Below are 17,641 nucleotides of genomic sequence, written 5' to 3' on the forward strand. Positions count from 1 at the left end.
GTCCTGTGCCACGGGCATGGGCACCCTGCTGCCAAAGGCAACTCAAGACACATTGGTGCAGTGGCTCTGGGTTCCCTGAGGACACAGGGATGGCCCTAGTGCCACGGTGACGGGCACCCAGTGACATCCTGTTCCCCCACGGGGCTGGGCCCCCCCCGAGGCTGCAGGACAGTCCCCTTGGGGTGCCCCAGGGCTAGATGCCCATGACCGTGGCCCTCCTTGCCTGGCTGTCGCTTCGCAACCGTCGGCACCAGCGCGTGACCAGTGAACAAAGAGCCCTTTCACCAGCGCCCCAGCCATGACCAGCACCCTGGGACCCCCCAACGGGGCACCCCAGGGCCCTCTCCCCCCACCCAGGGACCCCACAGCCACGGGTTCTGCAGCACCCCCCAATTCCCGCTGGGATCTGGGTGGAAAATTCCAGCACCAGGCTGTATAAGTTTTATGGGCCCCTTGTCACTGTGTCCTCCGGGACCTTTGCTCTCCCGGTGGTGGCCCCGACGTGGCCTGCCCGAGCAGCCCCTCACTATCACCAGCCCTTTGCTCCAGGGGAGGGGGAGGCCAAGCTCCCCCAACTCGTGACACACTTGCACGAGTTGGGGCCACCTGGCACAGGCCCAGATTGGTGGAAAAGGTGATCCAGCCCAGCACAGGGGATGAGGGAGGGGGGCACCAGCCATGACCCCGGTGCCACTGGCATGAATTGTTGGTATGGCACCGGGTGGTGACGTCCTTCAGGTGCAGTCATCCTGGGGTGGCAGTGGGGTGCAGGGACAGGAGTGTGGCAGTGCCAGAGGGCTGATGTGGGGATATGGGACTTGTGTGGGTATTGTGGGACTGGTGTGGGTGTCATGAGACTGGTGTGGATGCTGTGAGGCTACCATGGGTGCTACAAGCATGGCACAAGTGCTGTGATACAGGTGGCATACAGCTGGCAGAGGCCCTGTGAGCCTGGCATGGGTGCTGTGAATGTGGGATGGGTGCTGTGAGCCTGGCATGAGTGCTGTGAGCTGGATATGGGTGCTGCAAGTGTGGGACGGGTGCTGTGGGCATGGGATGGGTGCTGTGAGAGAGGGATGGGTGCTATGTGAGAGGGATGGGTGCTGTGAGACTGCCCTGGGCAGTAGAAAGCATGGTGTGAGTACTGTGAGCCTGCCAAGGGTGCTGTGAGCAGGATATAGGTGCTGTGAGCCTGGCACAGATGGTGCAATCTTGGGATGGGCTCTGAGAGCCTGGCATGTGTTCCATGAGTGCGGGATTGGTGCTGGAGAGTGGGATGGGTGCAACGAGATGGGTGTGGGTGGTGTGAGCCTGCCGAAGGGGCTACAAAGCTGGCAAAAGTGCTGTGAGCATGGCATGGGTGGTCCACACCTGGAGAAGATGAGGAGTGAGCCTGAAATTGGTGCTGTGAGACTGATCCAGGTGTTACCAGAATGACAAGGGTGCTGTGAGCCTGTACAGGTGTTATCAGTGTGACACTCGGGCTGTGAGTGTGATACAGGTGACATCAGTGCAACATGGGTGCTGCCAGCCTGGTCCTGCTATTGTGGGCATGGTGTGGGTGCTGTGAGCCTGGCACCGGTGCCAGGGCTGGGCACGGGCGCTGCGAGCCTGGCACCGGTGCTGCAGGGTTGGCACAAGCACTGGAAGCCTGGCAGCGGTGCTGTGAGCCTGGCGTGGGCACTGGGAGGCTGGCAGGGGCGCTGGGAGGCTGGCAGGGGCACCGCGAGCCTGGCATGGCCCCCCGGCCCCCCGGGGCAGCTCCTCCCTCGCCGGTGGTGCCAAGCGGCTGCGAACCCCCCGTGTCCGTGTCCGTGGCCTCTGGCCGGACCCACCCCCGCCGGGTGACTCAGCCCGAGAGGCTTTTCCTTATATAACGCGGCACCGCGCGGAGCCCCACGGAGCGGCCCCTGCCTCAGTTTCCCCACGCCGGGGCGTCACTGTCACTGCTGCCACAGCCGCCGCTGCCATGTGGATGGTGTCACCGCCGGTCGGTAAGTGTAACTTGGATGCCGCTCGGCCCCTTGCGAGGTGCCCCCATCCCTAAAAATCATCATTTGGCAGGGGTTAGTAGAAAGGTTAGGGTTATCGGGGCAGAAAATTGTGAAATACATTAATTGCCCCCCCAAAATAGGTTAACTTTGCACTTCGTGTGGCTGAACCCCTTTCCCCTGCGCCTTGAGGGGGCGTGGGAGTGGGAGTGAGATAGCCCTGGGGGCACAACCCCCTCATAACGCACCTGGGAAGAACCAAAATCACCTTGCTTTCCTCCCAAAGTAGTGATAAAAGCAGTGGGAGCGGCGCAGTGCTAAGGAATTCCCTCCCATCCCGGCTCTTTGATTTTGGGGCGAGGAACACCAGGAACGAGCGAGTTTGGGAGCCTCAGCAGTGCCCGGGTGCTGTGACGCTCACAGGTGCCTGGATCCGGTGCTGCGACAGCTCCGGAACATTCCCAGGGCCCCGATCCGGCGCTGGGAAGAGACGGCAAATCCCCAAATCCCAAAATTTCGCTTTCAAAGATCCCAAACTCACCCCCAATTAAGGGATGAAGGTGGGGCGCAGCACCCAGCATGGCCTCGGGGCCCCCAGAAATGCCTGGTTCCGGTGAAAGCAGGAGCGCCCGCCGGGGCTCAGGGGGGATTTTCCCGGCTCAGCCCGTGCCGGCGGCTCCGGGCGCGGTGTCCAAAGGTCGCTCCCGCCGCGGCGCTCGGAGCCGCCGACCCCCGGCACCTCCGCTCTCCTGTGGCTCTTCCTGGTTTTCCCACCTGGGGAGCTGTTCTGGTGGCATTCCGGCGATGAGCCCGCGCGGGCTCGGCCCGGAGCAGCACGGGGGGACTTTGAGGGGGCTCGGGGGTTTGTCTTGCTCTGACGTCCTGTTTTCTTTCAGATGAAGGATCTGCCTGGCTTTGGGACACGGCAAAGGCGGGGGGCAAAGGACAGGACCCTTAAATTCTTTCCCTAAAGCTTAGCCCGATAGGTATATAAGATCCATAGAGCTTAACCGGGGTCGGCTTTTAGTCTAAGCTTGGGTTTGGCTTAATTTGTCTTTATTTTATTATGTTTTACGGTTCTTTTATTAATTTCTTTGCTTTTTTGGCCTCTTTTATTCCATTTTTGGCTGCCGGTGGGGAGCTCAGCAGCAGAGCTTGCACAAATCAATCCCCTGCTGCTTCCTAAACAGATTTTGGGGGATTTTGGTTTGAGGAGGGGGAACCCCTGCAGCATCCTGCTACGTTTGGGGGGGCTACAGCCCCTCCCTGGTTGGAACACCAACCGGGGGGGTTGTAGGTATTTTCCAGTCCACCAAGAAGCTGGTGCTGAGTGAGCAAGCAGGACGGGGACGGGCACTGGAATTCCTCCGTCAAAACGCGGCCAACGGGCTCTCCGTGGCCAACCTCCTGGCTGGGCTTTCCTCCATCCTCTGCAGCGTCAACAGGTGGGGGAAACTGGGAAAAATTGAGTGAAAAATGGGGCTGGGGAGTGGGAGTCACCCTGGCTGTGCTCTCTCTGTGGCCAAGGTAGTGGCCAGGCTCACCTCCAGCCTCTGCAGCATCAATAAGTTGGAAAAAAAGGAGGAAATGGGATGAAAAGAGAGAAAACGTGGTGAAAAAGATGCACAGAAATGGGAGTTTTTGTGGAAAAGGGGGGAAATGGGAGGGCAAAAATGCTAGAAAAGTGTGGTTTGCCCTGGTTTGCTGGAAAAAGAGGGAAAGGGGGTTAGAAAAGATAGAAATAGGGTGAAAATTGTGTAGAAAAGTGGGGGCCAGCCCAGTTTTGCTAAAAAAATGGGGGATGAAAAGTGGGAGACACTGTGGTTTGGTTCTCTCCATGGTCAAAGGCTCCTCGTCTTTGGCCTGTGCAGCATCAATAGACGAGGAGGGAAAAATGGAGGAAATGGGCTGAAAAGAGGTGAAAAAGAGGGTTGAGAAGTGGGGGTTACCCCAGTTTTTCTAGAAAATTGAGGAAATGTGATTAAAAAGGAGGAAATAGTGAAAAATATGTAAAGGTGGTGAAAAAGAGTTGGGAAGTGGGGGTCACCCTGGATCTGCTCCCTCTCTAGCCAACTTGTGAAGTCAGGCTCTCCTCCATCCAAAGTAATTGGGGGGGAGGGAAAATGGGGCAAAAAAAAAAAAGTATGAAAAAACAGGTTGCAAAGTGGGGAAAAAAGGGGAAATAGGGCTGGAAAAAGGGGAAATAGGGCAAAGACAGGATGAAAAGTGAAGATCATCCCAGTTTTGTTCTCTTTGTGGCCAACCTAGTGGCTGGGCTTACCTCCACCCTCAATAGATGGGGCAAACAAGGGAGAAATGGGGTGAAAAAGAAGGGAACAAGGGCTGAGAAGTGGGGTTTCCCCCCCAGGCAATACCAGTACTCCTGCTGGCTGCTGCTCCTGGGCTTCCTGCTGGATCTGGCTGACGGGGCCGTGGCCCGGCAGCTCGATGCCTGCTCAGCACTGGGTGAGTGCGTCCCCCCAGCCCAGGGGTGACCTGCAGGGTGTCCCCTGTGCCCGATGCCCACCTGGCACCTGCCCCTCACTGCCCCCACAGGTGCCAAGCTGGATGACTTTGCCGATTTCACTACGTTCGGGCTGGGCACGGCGCTGTTGCTGCAGCCCCAGGGTGTGCTGGGGGGACTGCTGACCCTTGCCTATGTGCTGGCTGTCTTTGCCCGCCTCTGCTTCTTCTCCAGTGGTAAGATGAGCCCCTGGGAGTGTGAGGTTTAGGGTTTTGCCCCCCACACTGAACTCCTGACACCCCACAGGGATCCCCTTCACCTACCGGGGGCTGCCCTGCCCCTATGCCTCAGCGCTGCTGGCCAGCACCTTTCTGCTCACCGGAGGACATGTGGCCCTGCTCCACGTCGCCGCCGCTGCCATGATCCTGTTCATGGCCGACTGCGGCTTCTACCCCCACGACAGGGTGCTGGAGTCACAGCTCTGGAAGAAACTGGTTTATGCTGGAGGTAAGGATGGGGATTAACCTCTCAGGATGGTGGTGGATGGGGAGGAAGAGCAGATCCCCAAGGATTCTCCCACTCTGTAGGGGTGTTGGCTGTCCTGCTGGCACCAACGGCGGTGGCTGCGGTTTATTGCCTGGCCTGGGCCACGTCCTACATCGTCTTCCCCTTCGCCCTCTGGAGCTGCAAGGCCTGAGCCCTCCCTAGAGCCTAGTAAAGCCTTCCTCATCCTCATCCTTATTCTCCTCGTCCTTGCTCTGGGTACTGCTTCCTCCCTTCGCTCTTCCCACTGAATCCAGGTGGCAGAAGGAGCCTGCTAAGGTAAAAAAAGAGAAAGGCTCAACTTCAGGGAAGCCCCAAATCCCTATCCTTTGTGGGGGCAAGGGAACCCCGAGAGCAACAGCAGAGACCTCCAAATCCTTGGGAAACAGGAAATTTAGGGTTTGCCCTGACAAGAGACCCCCAAGCCCTTCTCTGCACAGGAAACTGAAGTTTAGGGATTGCTTACACTGCCCAGTAGGAATTCATTACAAAGGGAGGTTCATACTCCAAAAATGAGGAAGACCTCCCTGGTTCAAACTTCCAGAGGGCTTCTGACATGGGACTCACTGGGAGCAGTTTGGAATTTACCACTTAATCCGTGGCTGCAGGGAAATACCATCCCAAACGTGGTTTATTTTCACCCGTTCAGTGCGACACAGCTGGGACAGGGAAAGGGGGGAAACAGGACTTGATCATAAGTCTCTGGAAAGCTGGAGGCTGCCGGACAGCGGCGGCTGGAGTGCAGAGGGTGTGGGTGGAGGAAGGAAGCAAAGGTCAAACCTGGTGCTGGAGAAACGCTCAGGATCCCCGGGGAGGCTCTGGCGGCAGGAGCAGCTGCGAGATGTGGCTCCTGCTGTGTCCCCCTGGGATAAATCCCAGCTTGGGGAGGGCAGGACCCTTCCCCGTGGCAGGGAATGTCGGGATGGGGCCATGGCTGGAGCTGGCACCCAGCGCTACAGCTGCTCTGGCGTCAGCCCTGCTCTGGCCTCCCCCACGCCATTCCAACCCGGAGCAAGCAGGAGCCGGGAGACAGAGAACCAGCACAGACTTTATTGATATAAAAAGGGCAATTTGATAATAAATACCGGGGAGTTAGAAAAGGGGGGAGGGGGCAGGGCAGGGGCGAGGCTGTCATTCCCCAGATCCCTGCATCTGCTTGCAGAAGGAGTCGAACTGCTGCTGCTCCAGCTCCGTCATCACCCGGTTCAGGGCGTAGATCTGGGATTGGGAAAGGGCGGATGGCAAAGAGAGTCCGGCCGCGGGTTGGGCCGTGTCCCTCCCCATTCCCGTGTTCCCACCTCCGCCCGCTGCCGCTGCTTCAGCTCCTGCTGTGCCGACCTCTGCTTGGCCTTCTCCAGGCGAGCCGCTGGCTCCCGCGGCTTCGGCCGCTCCTTCCGCGCCCCCGCGCCCGGATCCATGGCTGCGACACGCGGGGTCACCCGGGGACCCCCGACCTGCCCACATGACCCCCCATGTCCGTGACACCCCTAAACTACCGAGGCTCACATGGGGTGCCCAATGGCATCCTCACAGGGGACTCCCCCCAAATCCATCCTGGGCCCCAGAAGTGACCCCCAAATGCATCTTAAGCCTCACAGTAGATCCTCAACCCCATCCTGAGCCTCCAAGGAGACACCCCCCCCCAGCACATCCTGAGCCTCAGAGTGTCCCTACAGACACTCTGAGCCCCACAGGCCCCCCCCAAGGCTTCTCCCCGCCAGCCTCCATTCCTCAGCCCCCTCAGCGGCCCCATCTCCTCACACTTCGTCCCCAGTACCCCGCCCGCTGTCGGTCCCAGAGCACACCCAGCCCCACAGACATCCCTATCCCAAAGCCCCCCAACCTCCTCTCCGTCCTCACAGACCCCCTGCACCCCATTGCCCATAGAGACCACTGACGCAAGCCTCGCAGGCCCCTCAAAGCCCTCTCCATCTCCCTAGCCCCTCATAAATCACAACCCCCTCAAACTCCACCACCACCCTCAGTGCTCTGCAAGGCACCCGCCGTGCTCCACAGCCTCCTCCAAACCCACAGGCATCCCAGTCCCACAACCCCCAGCTCTCAGTGCCCAACAAGGTCCTCCCCAGGCCCACAGTGACTCCCTCAGCCCCCTCCAAGGCCCCGGTGCCCACTCACCCCCCCAGCCAAGCCCCTCAGGCCCCTCGCTCCCCCAGCCTCCCGGTGTCCCCCCGCGCTCCGCGGTACCAGAGGGGCTGTGCCCGGGGCAAGATGGCAGCGCACCCCTTCCGCCTTTCGGCGCTCGATTGCCCGCCCTGGGCGCACGCGCGGAGCCCGCGGGCCGGGTGCCACAGCGCCGCCTGGCGGGCGGGCGCGGGGGCTGCTCCCAGCGTCCCCCAGAGCTCCACTGTCCTTGACTCCCCAGCGCTATGTCCCACCCCTACACATCACCCCCCACAGCCCACCCGTACCTATCACTCCTTTACCTAGCGTTCCTCTAAATAGCCCACCGCTATGTATCACTAAATATCCATATACAGCTCATGCATGTACAGTTTGCCCCCTATATATCTCCCCTCTTATACCATACTCCTGATGCAGCCCAGGTCCTAAACATAACTCCCTTGTATCACTCTACTGTATAGCCCAGCCCTATGTATCACTGCCCCACATAGTTCACCCACTAGATATCTTCCTCCATATATCATACCCCTATAGAGTATCCCTCTATGTATCACACCCCCCCATACAGTCCAGTCCCTACATATAACACCCCCATACACCATATCCCTATATAGCCCACCCCAACATATCACACCCCCTGTATAGAGCAGCCCCTCTGTATCATATCATAGCACACAGCACCCCCTCCTGTATAGAGCCTACTCCCCATACATCACACTCTCTGTACAGCTCACCCTACACAGCCCAGCTCCCATACATTCCCCCCCTGAACATTCCAATACACGCAGTGTCCCCTATATGGGCACACAGAGCCCTGGCTAGGCTTGGGACACCGTGGGACATTGTGGCACAGCACATATGGCGTGGCACAGCAGGGCACGGTGCTGTACATGTGGCACACGTCCCAGTACATGACCCCTGACACGGTATGACACCCATGGTACCCCCTAGCACAGTGAGAGACCCCTGCCATGGCACAGCCCACCATGGGACAGTGCCACAGAGCAGGGCACAATGGCCCTAGCACAGTGTGGCATCCCGAGCATGGTTACAAACCCCTGCTGTGGCACCCCACGGTGCTCCCAGCCCAGCACCCCCACCTGGGGCTCTCCACCACCCAGCCCCTTCTCTCCAAATCCTTTATTGCCATGTCCCAGCCCCCCACACTGGGATTCCCTGGAAGCACAGGGCTGAGAGAAGTGGGTGGAATGTCGGATCCTGCCCAGCACCAGGACCAGTTCCTGGAGTGGGAAAACACCCGGCAGGGTGGGGGGACACCCCAAAAACCCCCATTAGATACGGACAGTGTTGATCCGCAGTGGCTGGACATTCTTCCCGTTGGCATGGCTCTGCCCAGGGCTAAAATACGAGCACAGCTTTCCAGGAAACCTCTCTCGGAAGGTGTAGAGCCAGGACATGTCGTCGGCATTGTAGAAGATGAGGAGCCCCTTGTCGTAGTCCAGGAAGACACCCACCTTCTCCAGCTTGCCCTTGACGTTAAGCCGCGTCCAGGGCTCAGTGCAGGCGCTGTACTGGTTCCCATCGTGCATCACGATGCAGTAGAACCCACGGCTCGGCTGGATCTGGATGCTGCCCTTGCGGGTCACAGCCTCATGGGCCAGGCCGATCATCCACTGGGTTTTTTCAGACACCACCACCTCCCAGTAATGCACGCCAGCGCCAAAGGCCTCGGAGCCCAGCACCGACACCTCCACATCAAAGCGCCGGGGCGAGTCCTGCAGCGGCTGTGGGTGCAGGTTGCCGTAGGCCACAATGGTGCAGTCATCTGACAGGATGAGGCGGTGGTGGGCAGTGCCGGGGTCCAGCGTCAGTGCTGCTGGCACTGGTTCAGCAGGGACAGGGGGAATGACGGTTAGTGCAGCCCTGGAGCCAGCGCAGCTGCTCTGTCCCACCAGGGTGACAACCGGCATGGGGGCAAGGTCACCAGGGTGGCCCTGTCCCCATCCCTCACTAGGGTGTCCTGTCCTAATGCTCATCCTTTGTCAGTGATGTCCCTATCCCTCACTGGTGTGTCCCTGCTCCTCATCACTGACGTCCCAAGCCCTTGGCAGTAACATCCCCATCTCTTGCCAGTGACATCCCTGTCCCTCACAGGTGATGTCCCCTTCCCCATCCCTCACTCGTGTGTACCTGACCCTCACCGGTGTGTCCCTGTCCCTGGTGACCTCCCCATCCCTTGCCACTCCCCCATCCCTGCACCCTCACCAGGATGGATGTCCTGGAAGAGGGATTTCCAGATGGTGTACTGCAGCGGGCCCATGTATTTGGAAGTAGGAAAGTCCTCATAGGTCAGGTTGGTCTCGTGGATCTTTCCCTTCAGCCTGCGGAGAACACACAGTGCCGAGGTGGGGGTGACACCAGGGATCCCGCCATCCCCTCACTGCCACCCACCTCTCAGAGAGGGACGCCACACCGGCCAGGAAGACGTGCTTATCCGCCTCGGCCAGGCGCTCCTGCAGGATCTGGGTGCCCTCCTGGACCTTGCGGAGCTGCTGGCTGTAGCGCTGGATCTTGTGCTCGATGTCACTGAGAGTCCGCGCCGTGTCAGCCTCCAGCTCCTCCAGCATCGCCTTCTGCCGCTCCCGCAGCAGCCGGTGCAGCCGCTCGAACGCCTCCCCGATCGTCGCCCGCAGGCTCTTGGCTGAGGACTTGGGGTGCAATGAGGGATTAGGAGCACCCAAAGCTCTGCTGGTCACTCCATGAGTTCCTTAATCCCCAAATAAATATCTAAAAGGGCATCAGATCAGGGAATTCTGGGGGCTACAAGGGTGCATTTGATCTTGCACCCTTAAAAAATGGACTAGAAGGATCCTAGAAGAACCACCCAAAGAGCCTTCCAAAGAACTCTAGGAGAACCTCCCCAAAAAACCCTAAAAGAACCCTAAAAAACCTCCCAAATAACCCTAAAAGAACTCTCCCAAGAACCCTAAAGTAGCCCTAAAAGAACCTCCCGAAGGACCTAAAAGAACCTCCCAAAGATCCTAGAAAAGGACCCTAAGGAATCTCCCCAAGAAACGTAAAAGAACCCTAAAAGAACATTCCAAAGAACCTTAAAACAAGCTCCAAAAGAACCCTGAAAAAACCTCCCAAAAAACCTTTACAAGCTCGTAAAGAACCTTTGAAGACCCTTGAAAATCCCTAAAAGTCTCCCTAAAACTCTCTAATAAACTCTAAACGCCCTCAAATTACACCTTAAAAACCCCTAAAAAAATCCAAGAAACCAACCTAAACTAAAACAAAAAGCCCCTAAAATAACCTCTAAAACCTTAAAAAATCCCACCTCAGTTGCTGGTGGGGATGGGGAGAAAACTGAACCTCACTGAGCACTGAAACCCTGAGTGAGGAGATAATTAATTAAATTAATTAAAAAGATAAAGCAGCACTGCAGGAAATTACAAAGGGATGAGCAGCCCCATTGAGGTACCACATAAGGAAAAACTGGGGCAAATCCAAGAAATTGTAGTTTTGAGTGTTTAGAAGTCCCAAAACCAGGCTGGTGACGGTCAAGGTTGGAGTATCATTGGGGTGGCAATGAGGTTAACCCCAATTCTGCTTTGAGGGTCTGTGAAGGGCTGGGGGAAAATGTGGGGTCCCCAGAGGTGACAGTGGTTGTCCCCACATGTACCTTGGTCTCAGCGAGCTGCTTCTTGAGGAGCTGCAGGGCTTCCGTGTGGCCACGCTCACTCTCCTGCAGCCCCTGGAGTTGCTCCTTCAGCTCTCGCTGGAAACGGAGGGAAAATCCACAAATAGGTGATTTGGGGGAAAAAAGGTATCCCACAGGGAGTTTTTCCACCCAAATCAATCATGGGGTTATGGGGCCGGGGGATGGCCAGTCCATGGGTGGTCCCTGTGAAATGAGGGTCCTGCTTGGGGTGGGGGGCAACAGGTCCTAGATTAGAAGGTTCTACCTGGGGGGTAGCTCAGCCATGGGGTGATTTGAGGGTTCTCAATGACTCCCAGTGGCAATGGACAAGGGAGATCCCAGGGGGACAGTGACAGAAGTGTGGATGGATGGATGGATGGATGGATGGATGGATGGATGGATGGATGGATGGATGGATGGATGGAAGGAAGGATGAGGGCATGGGGCTGACCCTGATGCAGACAAAAGGGCTGTGGGGACAGACAGACAGATGGGAGGAAAGCATGGAGCTGACCCCAGTGGGAACAGGAGAAGTGAGTGACAGACAGGCAGGAGGGAGCCATAGCACTGACTCCAATGGGGAAAAGAAGGAGTGCAGGGACACATGGGCAGGAGGAAGTCACAGGACTGACCCCCATGGGGACAGGAGGGGTGCAGAGACAGACAGACTGATGGGGAAAGGCATGGGACTGACCCAGAAAAGGAAAGGAAAAGGTGCAGGAAAACGGCATAGAGATGACCCCCACAGATAGAACGGCTGCAGGGACAGACAGAAGGTCAGGACGCAGGCACAGGGCTGATCCTGAGAAGGAAAAGGAGTGCAGGGACAGATAACTGGAAGAAGCCACAGGTCTGACCCCAAAGATGAGAGATGGGATGCACAGACAGACAGCCATACAGAAGGAAGGCAAAGACCTGCCCCTGAGAGGGAAAAGAAGGGGTGCAGGGATGCACAGATGGGAGAAAGCCACAGGACTGAGCCCCACGAGCAGGGAGAAAAGGGAAGGGCACGACCATGGAAGCAAGAGGGACCAGCTGGATACAGCAGCCCCGAGAAGCCACTCGGGGCAGGGAATCCCACAGGGACTCACCTGCAGCTCCTCAAACGCATCATCCACATTGGTGACCTGGTGCTGCTCGTGCACGGCCGGCTCATCACAGAAGAAGCAGACGACGGCACGGTCGGTGAGGCAGAAGAGCTTCACCTTCTCATGGTCCTTGCAGGGGAAGGGGCTGCGCTGTGCCCCCAGGATAGCGTCCAGGGGGAAGGCGCTGTAGCGCTCCACGATGTTGGCCAGCTTGAGGCTGGGGGCCAGCGTAGGCTCAGGGAAGGTTCGGCGACACTCGGGGCAGTCACGGGTGCCCTGCGGCTCTTGGCGCACCCAGTGCTCGGTGATGCAGCGGCGGCAGAAGTAGTGCTCGCAGCCCAGCCCCACCGGATCCTGGTAGATGCTCAGGCAGATGGAGCACAGCAGCTCGTCCTTGAGGCTGCACGCCATGGCTGGGGAGAGGGGCATGGGGTCAGGGACGCTTGGGAAGAGGATGAATGGGCAATTGTGGGGACGGGGACTATGGAGGGACAGGGTGAATGGGGGGCTTGGGGTGATGGGAAGAGTGTGAATAGTGGGCTTTGGATGGAGGAGAGAGGATGGAGGAGGGGGCTTCAGAGGGGAGAGGGTAAAGAGGGGGCTTGGGATAGGAGCAGTTGTAGGGGGAGGTTGTGGGGGAGAGGATGAGTGGAAGCCTTAGGATGAGGGTGAGAGGGTGAATGGGGGTTTAGGGGGGGTGGGAGGGTGAGTGGAAAGCTAGGGGTGGGGGGAGGTTGAGGGGAAGGTTGTGGGGGGAGAGAGTAAATGAAGGTTTGGGGAAGTTAAGGGTAAGAGGGGGCTTGTGATAGGGGATTGAGGGGGTGAGGGTGAATGAGGGGACTTGGAGCAGGAAGGAATGGGGCAGTAGGGGTGAGGATGATAACAAGGGGAATGGGGGGGTTCAGGGTTTGTAATGGGGTGCAAAGTGGGGGTTGGGATGCAATGGGGGCTGGAGGGGTTGCAGTGGGGGAAAATGGGAGAGTCAGGAGGCAATGGGTTAGGCTGGAGGATTTACAAAGAGGGGGAACAGGTGGGTGAGGATGCAATTGGGGTTGCTGGGAGGGTCAGACGGCGGGGGGAATGGGACGATCAAGTCCCAACAGAGAGATGGGGGGGTGCAATGGACGACCAAGCTGCAGTGTAGGGTTGCAGTGCAGAGGGAGAACTGGGGGACAGGATACAATGGGGGGGCTGGAGGAGCTGCATTAGGAGGATCAGGATGCAATGAGGGGGTAATAACGCAATGGAGGGTATGGGAGCATCAGAGTGTAGTGGGGCAGATTTGGGATACAGGTGATCAGAGCAACAGTGGGAGGGGACACAATACAGTTGCAATAGGTGTGAGGCTGGGGGTGAATCAGATACAGAGCGTGTGGGGTAGTTTGACGGGGGAACTGGGGATACCCGTGATATTGGGGGATGGGGCTGAGGCTGCATCAGGGCCCCTGGCTGAGGCTGGGATGGGGCTGAATTAGGGGTACGGGGTGGGTTGGGGCTGAGGCTGGATTTGGGGTCCGGGGCTGAGACGGGATCTGGGGAGCCAGAATAGAGGCTGGATTTGAGTTGGTCGAGTTCAGGCAGGATTTGGGGGCAGTGGGTGAGGCTGGACTTGGATGGGTCCGGGCTGAAGACAGATTTGGAGGGACCGGGGCTGGGCTGCCCGCGGCTGCACCGGAGCCCCGGGTTCGAGCCCGCCCCCCCGCTCCCCTCAGAACCTGGGTTCGAGACCGGTCCCCGCCAACCCCCATCCGATGCCACCCCGCGTCTCCCTCAGCCGCTTGCACTGGTGCCCTCACCCAGCCGGTGCCCGGTGCTGTTCTGGTGCCGTGCGCCGTTCCCAGTGCGGATAGGGTCCGCGGTGCCGGCGCCGGTGGGATCCGCAGTCCCGCCGCCGCCTCAAGACCGGCTCTGCCGCGACGGGCCGGGGTGGGCGAGCAGGAGGGGGCGCGGCCGCTCGGCACTTCCTGCCCACCCCCCCCCGCGCCCACAGTGGGCCCGCCCCCACCCCATTGTCCCCCGCGCGGCGCGATCTCACCGGAGCGTACCATCGCTGCCCGCGGGGGGGCGCTTAAAGGGGCCACGGCCTCGGTAGATGTGTCCCGTCCGTCTGTCCGGACAGACGGGCACTGACCCTTCTCCATCCTGACCTTGGGCCCTTTTCCTATCCCTGTCTGTCCCTCCGTCTATCCCTTTCTCTTCCACCCTGCTATCTCCCTGTCCAGCCCTTGATCTATCCATTTGTCTGTCTGTCTTTCTGTCCCTCTGTTCTCCAGTCTCTCCAGCTGTCTGTCTGTCCTCTGTCCACCCGTCCTTCCACCTACCTCTTGGTCCCCTGCCCAACCTTCTTCCCTTCCAGACCTTAATCTCTCTATTCCTCCATCCATCCATCTGTCCATGCACCCATCTCTCTGTCCATCCCTCTGTCCAATGTCTTCTGTTGTGCATCCCTCTATCCACTCCTCCCTCCTTCCCTCCCTCCACATCTCCTTGTTACCCTGTCCACCCATCTCCCCATCCAGTCCTTAATACCTTCATCTGCCCATTTGTCCACCACCCTTGGACTCTCATCTCTTCATCCTTCCCTCCCTCCATCTGTCCCTCCATCCATCTGTCCAGCCATCCATCCATCTGACTCTTGCTCTCCCATCCACCCATTTCTCCTGTCCAGCCCTTAATCTCTCTGTCTCTCCATTAGTTTACCCACCCTCTTTATCTTTCCTTCCCCCTGTACTCCCACCCCTCTGTGTCTCTCTTCCTCCCAGTTTTCTGCACCCACCAGTGACCAGAGCCAGGTGACCCTACAGCTGACACTGACAAACCTATTGCTGAGAAAGCACCACTTTCCCCCCAAATGTAATGATTTAGCCAAAAATCACAGAGTGAAGTTTTAGGTGCCAAGTATCTACTGCGTCATCGTGATGCTTGGCTGTGGTGGGACCAGTCAGGACCAGTTGGGACCAGTAGAAGCACTGCCTGCCCCATAACGAGGTTTCCACCCCCTGGGCTCCCCAGGGATCCTTCAATCCCCCCTTGAGGGACCAGAGAGATGAAGGAGGAACCCCGGGGTGGAGGTAAGGGGGGGCTGGAGGATGGAGGGGGCCGTGGGGAAGGGAAAGTTTTCCTGAGGGATAGTTGAGCTGCATATTTGGGAAGAGGCGTGACTGTCTGGCCAGGAGCCAACAGGAACAAACTCCTTGGCTCTCACTGCTGGATCACCCCACTCCCACTGCTGGCACCCCGCTTTCTTCCCCTCAAACTCAGGTACACCCCATGTCCTGGTTATCCCTATCCCCTTCCAAGGAATAACCATCTGCTCTGTTCCTCTTCCTGCTAGGCCCCAAAAGCTTGGAAATAGCAAAAAAAAAACAAGAAAAAACCAAACCAAAACAAAATCACCAAAACACGAACCCACATGGATTTGTTTTTTTTTCCTGCTTGCTTTCCTGCTTTAGGAATTCAGGTCATGTCTCCTCTCTGGGACCCTCTGTGGACTGAGGAACGTCTGGAATGATATCGAATAACCATGGTTTTCACACTAGATCCCATCCCATGTAGTTAATGGGTTATTTAATTGTATCTTAAGTATTTGGCTGAAACATCCAGGAATTTGGGGCAATGGAGAGCCTCATCCCACTGGAGCACATGGCACTCAGCCAGCACTGCCAACACTCATCCTGGCAGATCTTTGGGCAACGAAAGCAAACCACAGGGTGGTTTGGGCAAACAGGGAAATTAATCCCAGTTAATTAGTAAATTAGCTTTGTTACCTCCTGGTAAACTCTGTGTGAGCCGGGGGGCTCCACCATGCCTTGATTCCCAATCTTTTTGTGGGATTCACAGTCCTTCCCTGCTGTGGTTCCAGCAGGCTGGAGGATTCCACAGTGTGGCAAGAGTCTGGGTGATCTGGCAAAGCTGGAGGGCAGGGAAAACCTGTCTCCTCCCCACGTGTGCTGCGTGTGCCGGGAATGCTGGTGGGAAGGGAGGGAGGCCCCGAGGAGCCGCAGTGCTGGAATGTTCCCCTTGCTGCTGGCGGGATGGGCATGCTGGGACGTGCCTGCTCATCTCTTGGCACGTGTGTTTCCATCCTGGCACGGAAACACATCCTTGCTGGAATGCTGGAAGCATTCTGCCCACTCCCGGAGTGCACCATCCCACTGGGTTTAATCCCAACTTTGTTTATGGACCCCCTTCCCAAGGAGGATCCCACACTCCTCCATAGAGGAAGTGGGAAGATGCCCCACACCAACATGTCTCATCTCAGCAGTGCTTTGCAAACAGTAACTAATTAATCCTAATTAACTCATTACCTAATTAGAGCCCAAGGGCTCTCCCCTTTGCAGGGAGATGGGAAATTCTGGCACCTCAGGGGATTTTTTTCCAGCATTTACTAAACACCCCAAAACCTCCATGTTTGCTTCACACCAGCATCATTGTACTCCCCATCGCTGCCAATCCAGGGAGAAAAAACTACTTTTTGGGGTTGCTAATGCCAAGAAGCCTCATCTGGATAGCTGGCACTGGGAGTACTGGCATCCCCTATGCCTGGTATGCCTACTCTGGTTGGTCCTGTCAACCATTTTTTAATGGAAAACAAGGGATTTTTGGGGAAGGAAATAAGTAGGTGGGTAGGATGAAGGTGTTTCCCAGTGTGCCATGATCCAGGCTTTGGGAACACTGGAAAAGTTTTAGAAGATCCCAGTGTCACTTCTCAGGGACCAAATTTCTCACTGGAAAATCCCAGTTTGCCATCCATAAAAATCTCCTTTTATCTACTGAGTCAACTGCAGGTCCTGGATGGATCTGGCTTCCTGGTGCTGTTGGAATGGGAAGGATACATGGCTCTGCACAGGTCTAACAGCCCCGTGGCTTTGCCGAAACTCTGTGGTGGTGATTCCAGCATGATTTCCTTCCACTCCCGCCTCCTGATCCTTTTAATTGCAGTTGGATCTATCCTGGGAGCAAAACCAGCCTTGGAATCATATTTTTTCAGCAGGCAAGCACTAATTTCCTTCATTTTCCAGCCTGGGATGGAGCTGGGCATGGGTTTTGTTGTTTTTTTTCCCCCCCTGCATACCAACCACCTTCCCAGGAAAGGGGCCCCTTTCCCACACCCAAGATTAATCCACTCAAAGTAGGGTCGGAAAAAAAGCCCGGAGTGTCACTTATCCCAGCCAGTCCCAACAAGGAAAATCCCAGGAGATGTTTGCCAATCCTTGGTGGATCCCACAAGCTCAGCAGTGACCCACACCTTCTCCTCCCAATGCACATTTGGGATTGGATAACTCCACCCCTCCGCAAAAAAAAAAATCAGAAAATGCCTAAATTGGTGCCAGGGTTTAAAACCACTGGTTTCTTAATCACAGGGAAAAAAATCCCACAGTAGAAGTGAAAGCCCTGATGGAAATTAACTTAGGGAGGGCAAACTTGGACATCAGGGAAGCTCTGGGGGGATGCAAGCTCTCCCGTTTGGGATGACACCAACACTGGGTGACAACTTCTAGGTGTCAGTATCTGAAAATTAGATTAAAAGGGAATTTTGGAGCTGCTGTCTCAGGTTCTCATTTGAGTCATGGATAATTAATGGATCTGGGGACCTTTCAGGATGGGGAAGTGCTGGGTGATGGGGGATCCCAGCTGGAGGGCTGACAGAGCAGTGGGAATGTGGGGAGTGCCAGGGACAGGCCCAGAGGTCCCACAGAGGACAGTGCCTCTGTCCCAGCTCCATTGCCATGGCCAGGACCTGTTCCAG

General features: G+C 57.2%; 3 protein-coding genes across 4 annotated transcripts; 1 reads left to right on the forward strand and 2 right to left on the reverse strand.

Moving 5' to 3' along the window:
- The first annotated feature begins 1,836 nt into the window (after positions 1 to 1,836).
- TMEM269 (transmembrane protein 269) lies at positions 1,837 to 5,190 on the forward strand. The gene is made up of 6 exons (XM_014888424.2): positions 1,837 to 1,994; positions 3,289 to 3,436; positions 4,360 to 4,457; positions 4,548 to 4,691; positions 4,762 to 4,962; positions 5,043 to 5,190. The coding sequence occupies exons 1-6, from the start codon at positions 1,970 to 1,972 to the stop codon at positions 5,150 to 5,152; spliced, it is 726 nt and encodes a 241-aa protein (XP_014743910.2). The 5' UTR covers positions 1,837 to 1,969; the 3' UTR covers positions 5,153 to 5,190.
- An 836-nt stretch (positions 5,191 to 6,026) lies between these two features.
- Positions 6,027 to 7,303, reverse strand: SVBP (small vasohibin binding protein). Of its 2 annotated transcripts, none has more exons than XM_014888425.2 (3): positions 7,204 to 7,303; positions 6,297 to 6,452; positions 6,027 to 6,216 (listed from the first exon to the last, which is right to left on the reverse strand). In XM_014888425.2, the coding sequence occupies exons 2-3, from the start codon at positions 6,414 to 6,416 to the stop codon at positions 6,130 to 6,132; spliced, it is 207 nt and encodes a 68-aa protein (XP_014743911.2). In that variant the 5' UTR covers positions 6,417 to 6,452; positions 7,204 to 7,303; the 3' UTR covers positions 6,027 to 6,129. The 2 variants fall into 2 exon arrangements, with proteins under 2 accessions (XP_014743911.2, XP_088035048.1); XM_088178922.1 differs by lacking the exon at positions 7,204 to 7,303 and adding an exon at positions 7,135 to 7,157.
- Positions 7,304 to 8,265: 962 nt separating this feature from the next.
- Positions 8,266 to 13,858, reverse strand: LOC106860531 (E3 ubiquitin-protein ligase TRIM62). The gene is made up of 6 exons (XM_088178907.1): positions 13,689 to 13,858; positions 11,896 to 12,305; positions 10,787 to 10,882; positions 9,553 to 9,809; positions 9,367 to 9,482; positions 8,266 to 8,983 (listed from the first exon to the last, which is right to left on the reverse strand). Exons 2-6 carry the CDS (start codon positions 12,301 to 12,303, stop codon positions 8,433 to 8,435), a joined length of 1,428 nt encoding a protein of 475 aa, XP_088035033.1. The 5' UTR covers positions 12,304 to 12,305; positions 13,689 to 13,858; the 3' UTR covers positions 8,266 to 8,432.
- Positions 13,859 to 17,641: the final 3,783 nt, after the last annotated feature.

This window comes from Sturnus vulgaris, chromosome 25, assembly GCF_052056855.1.
Source record: "Sturnus vulgaris isolate bStuVul1 chromosome 25, bStuVul1.hap1, whole genome shotgun sequence".
NCBI classification, from domain to species: domain Eukaryota; kingdom Metazoa; phylum Chordata; class Aves; order Passeriformes; family Sturnidae; genus Sturnus; species Sturnus vulgaris.

Bases quoted from the DNA above. Each gene is read 5' to 3' on its own strand.
- LOC106860531 (XM_088178907.1), bottom strand. From the start codon at position 12,303: ATGGCGTGCAGCCTCAAGGACGAGCTGCTGTGCTCCATCTGCCTGAGC. The intron at 9,810-10,786 runs GTACATGTGGGG...TTGCACCCCAAG, and splicing joins AGCAGCTCGCTGAGACCAAG to TCCTCAGCCAAGAGCCTGCG. The intron at 9,483-9,552 runs GTGGGTGGCAGT...TGTTCTCCGCAG, and splicing joins GTGGCGTCCCTCTCTGAGAG to GCTGAAGGGAAAGATCCACG.
- TMEM269 (XM_014888424.2), top strand. From the start codon at position 1,970: ATGTGGATGGTGTCACCGCCGGTCG. The intron at 4,458-4,547 runs GTGAGTGCGTCC...CTGCCCCCACAG, and splicing joins CGATGCCTGCTCAGCACTGG to GTGCCAAGCTGGATGACTTT. The intron at 4,692-4,761 runs GTAAGATGAGCC...GACACCCCACAG, and splicing joins CCTCTGCTTCTTCTCCAGTG to GGATCCCCTTCACCTACCGG.
- SVBP (XM_014888425.2), bottom strand. From the start codon at position 6,416: ATGGATCCGGGCGCGGGGGCGCGGAAGGAGCGGCCGAAGCCGCGGGAG. The intron at 6,217-6,296 runs GTGGGAACACGG...TCCCAATCCCAG, and splicing joins AGCAGCGGCAGCGGGCGGAG to ATCTACGCCCTGAACCGGGT.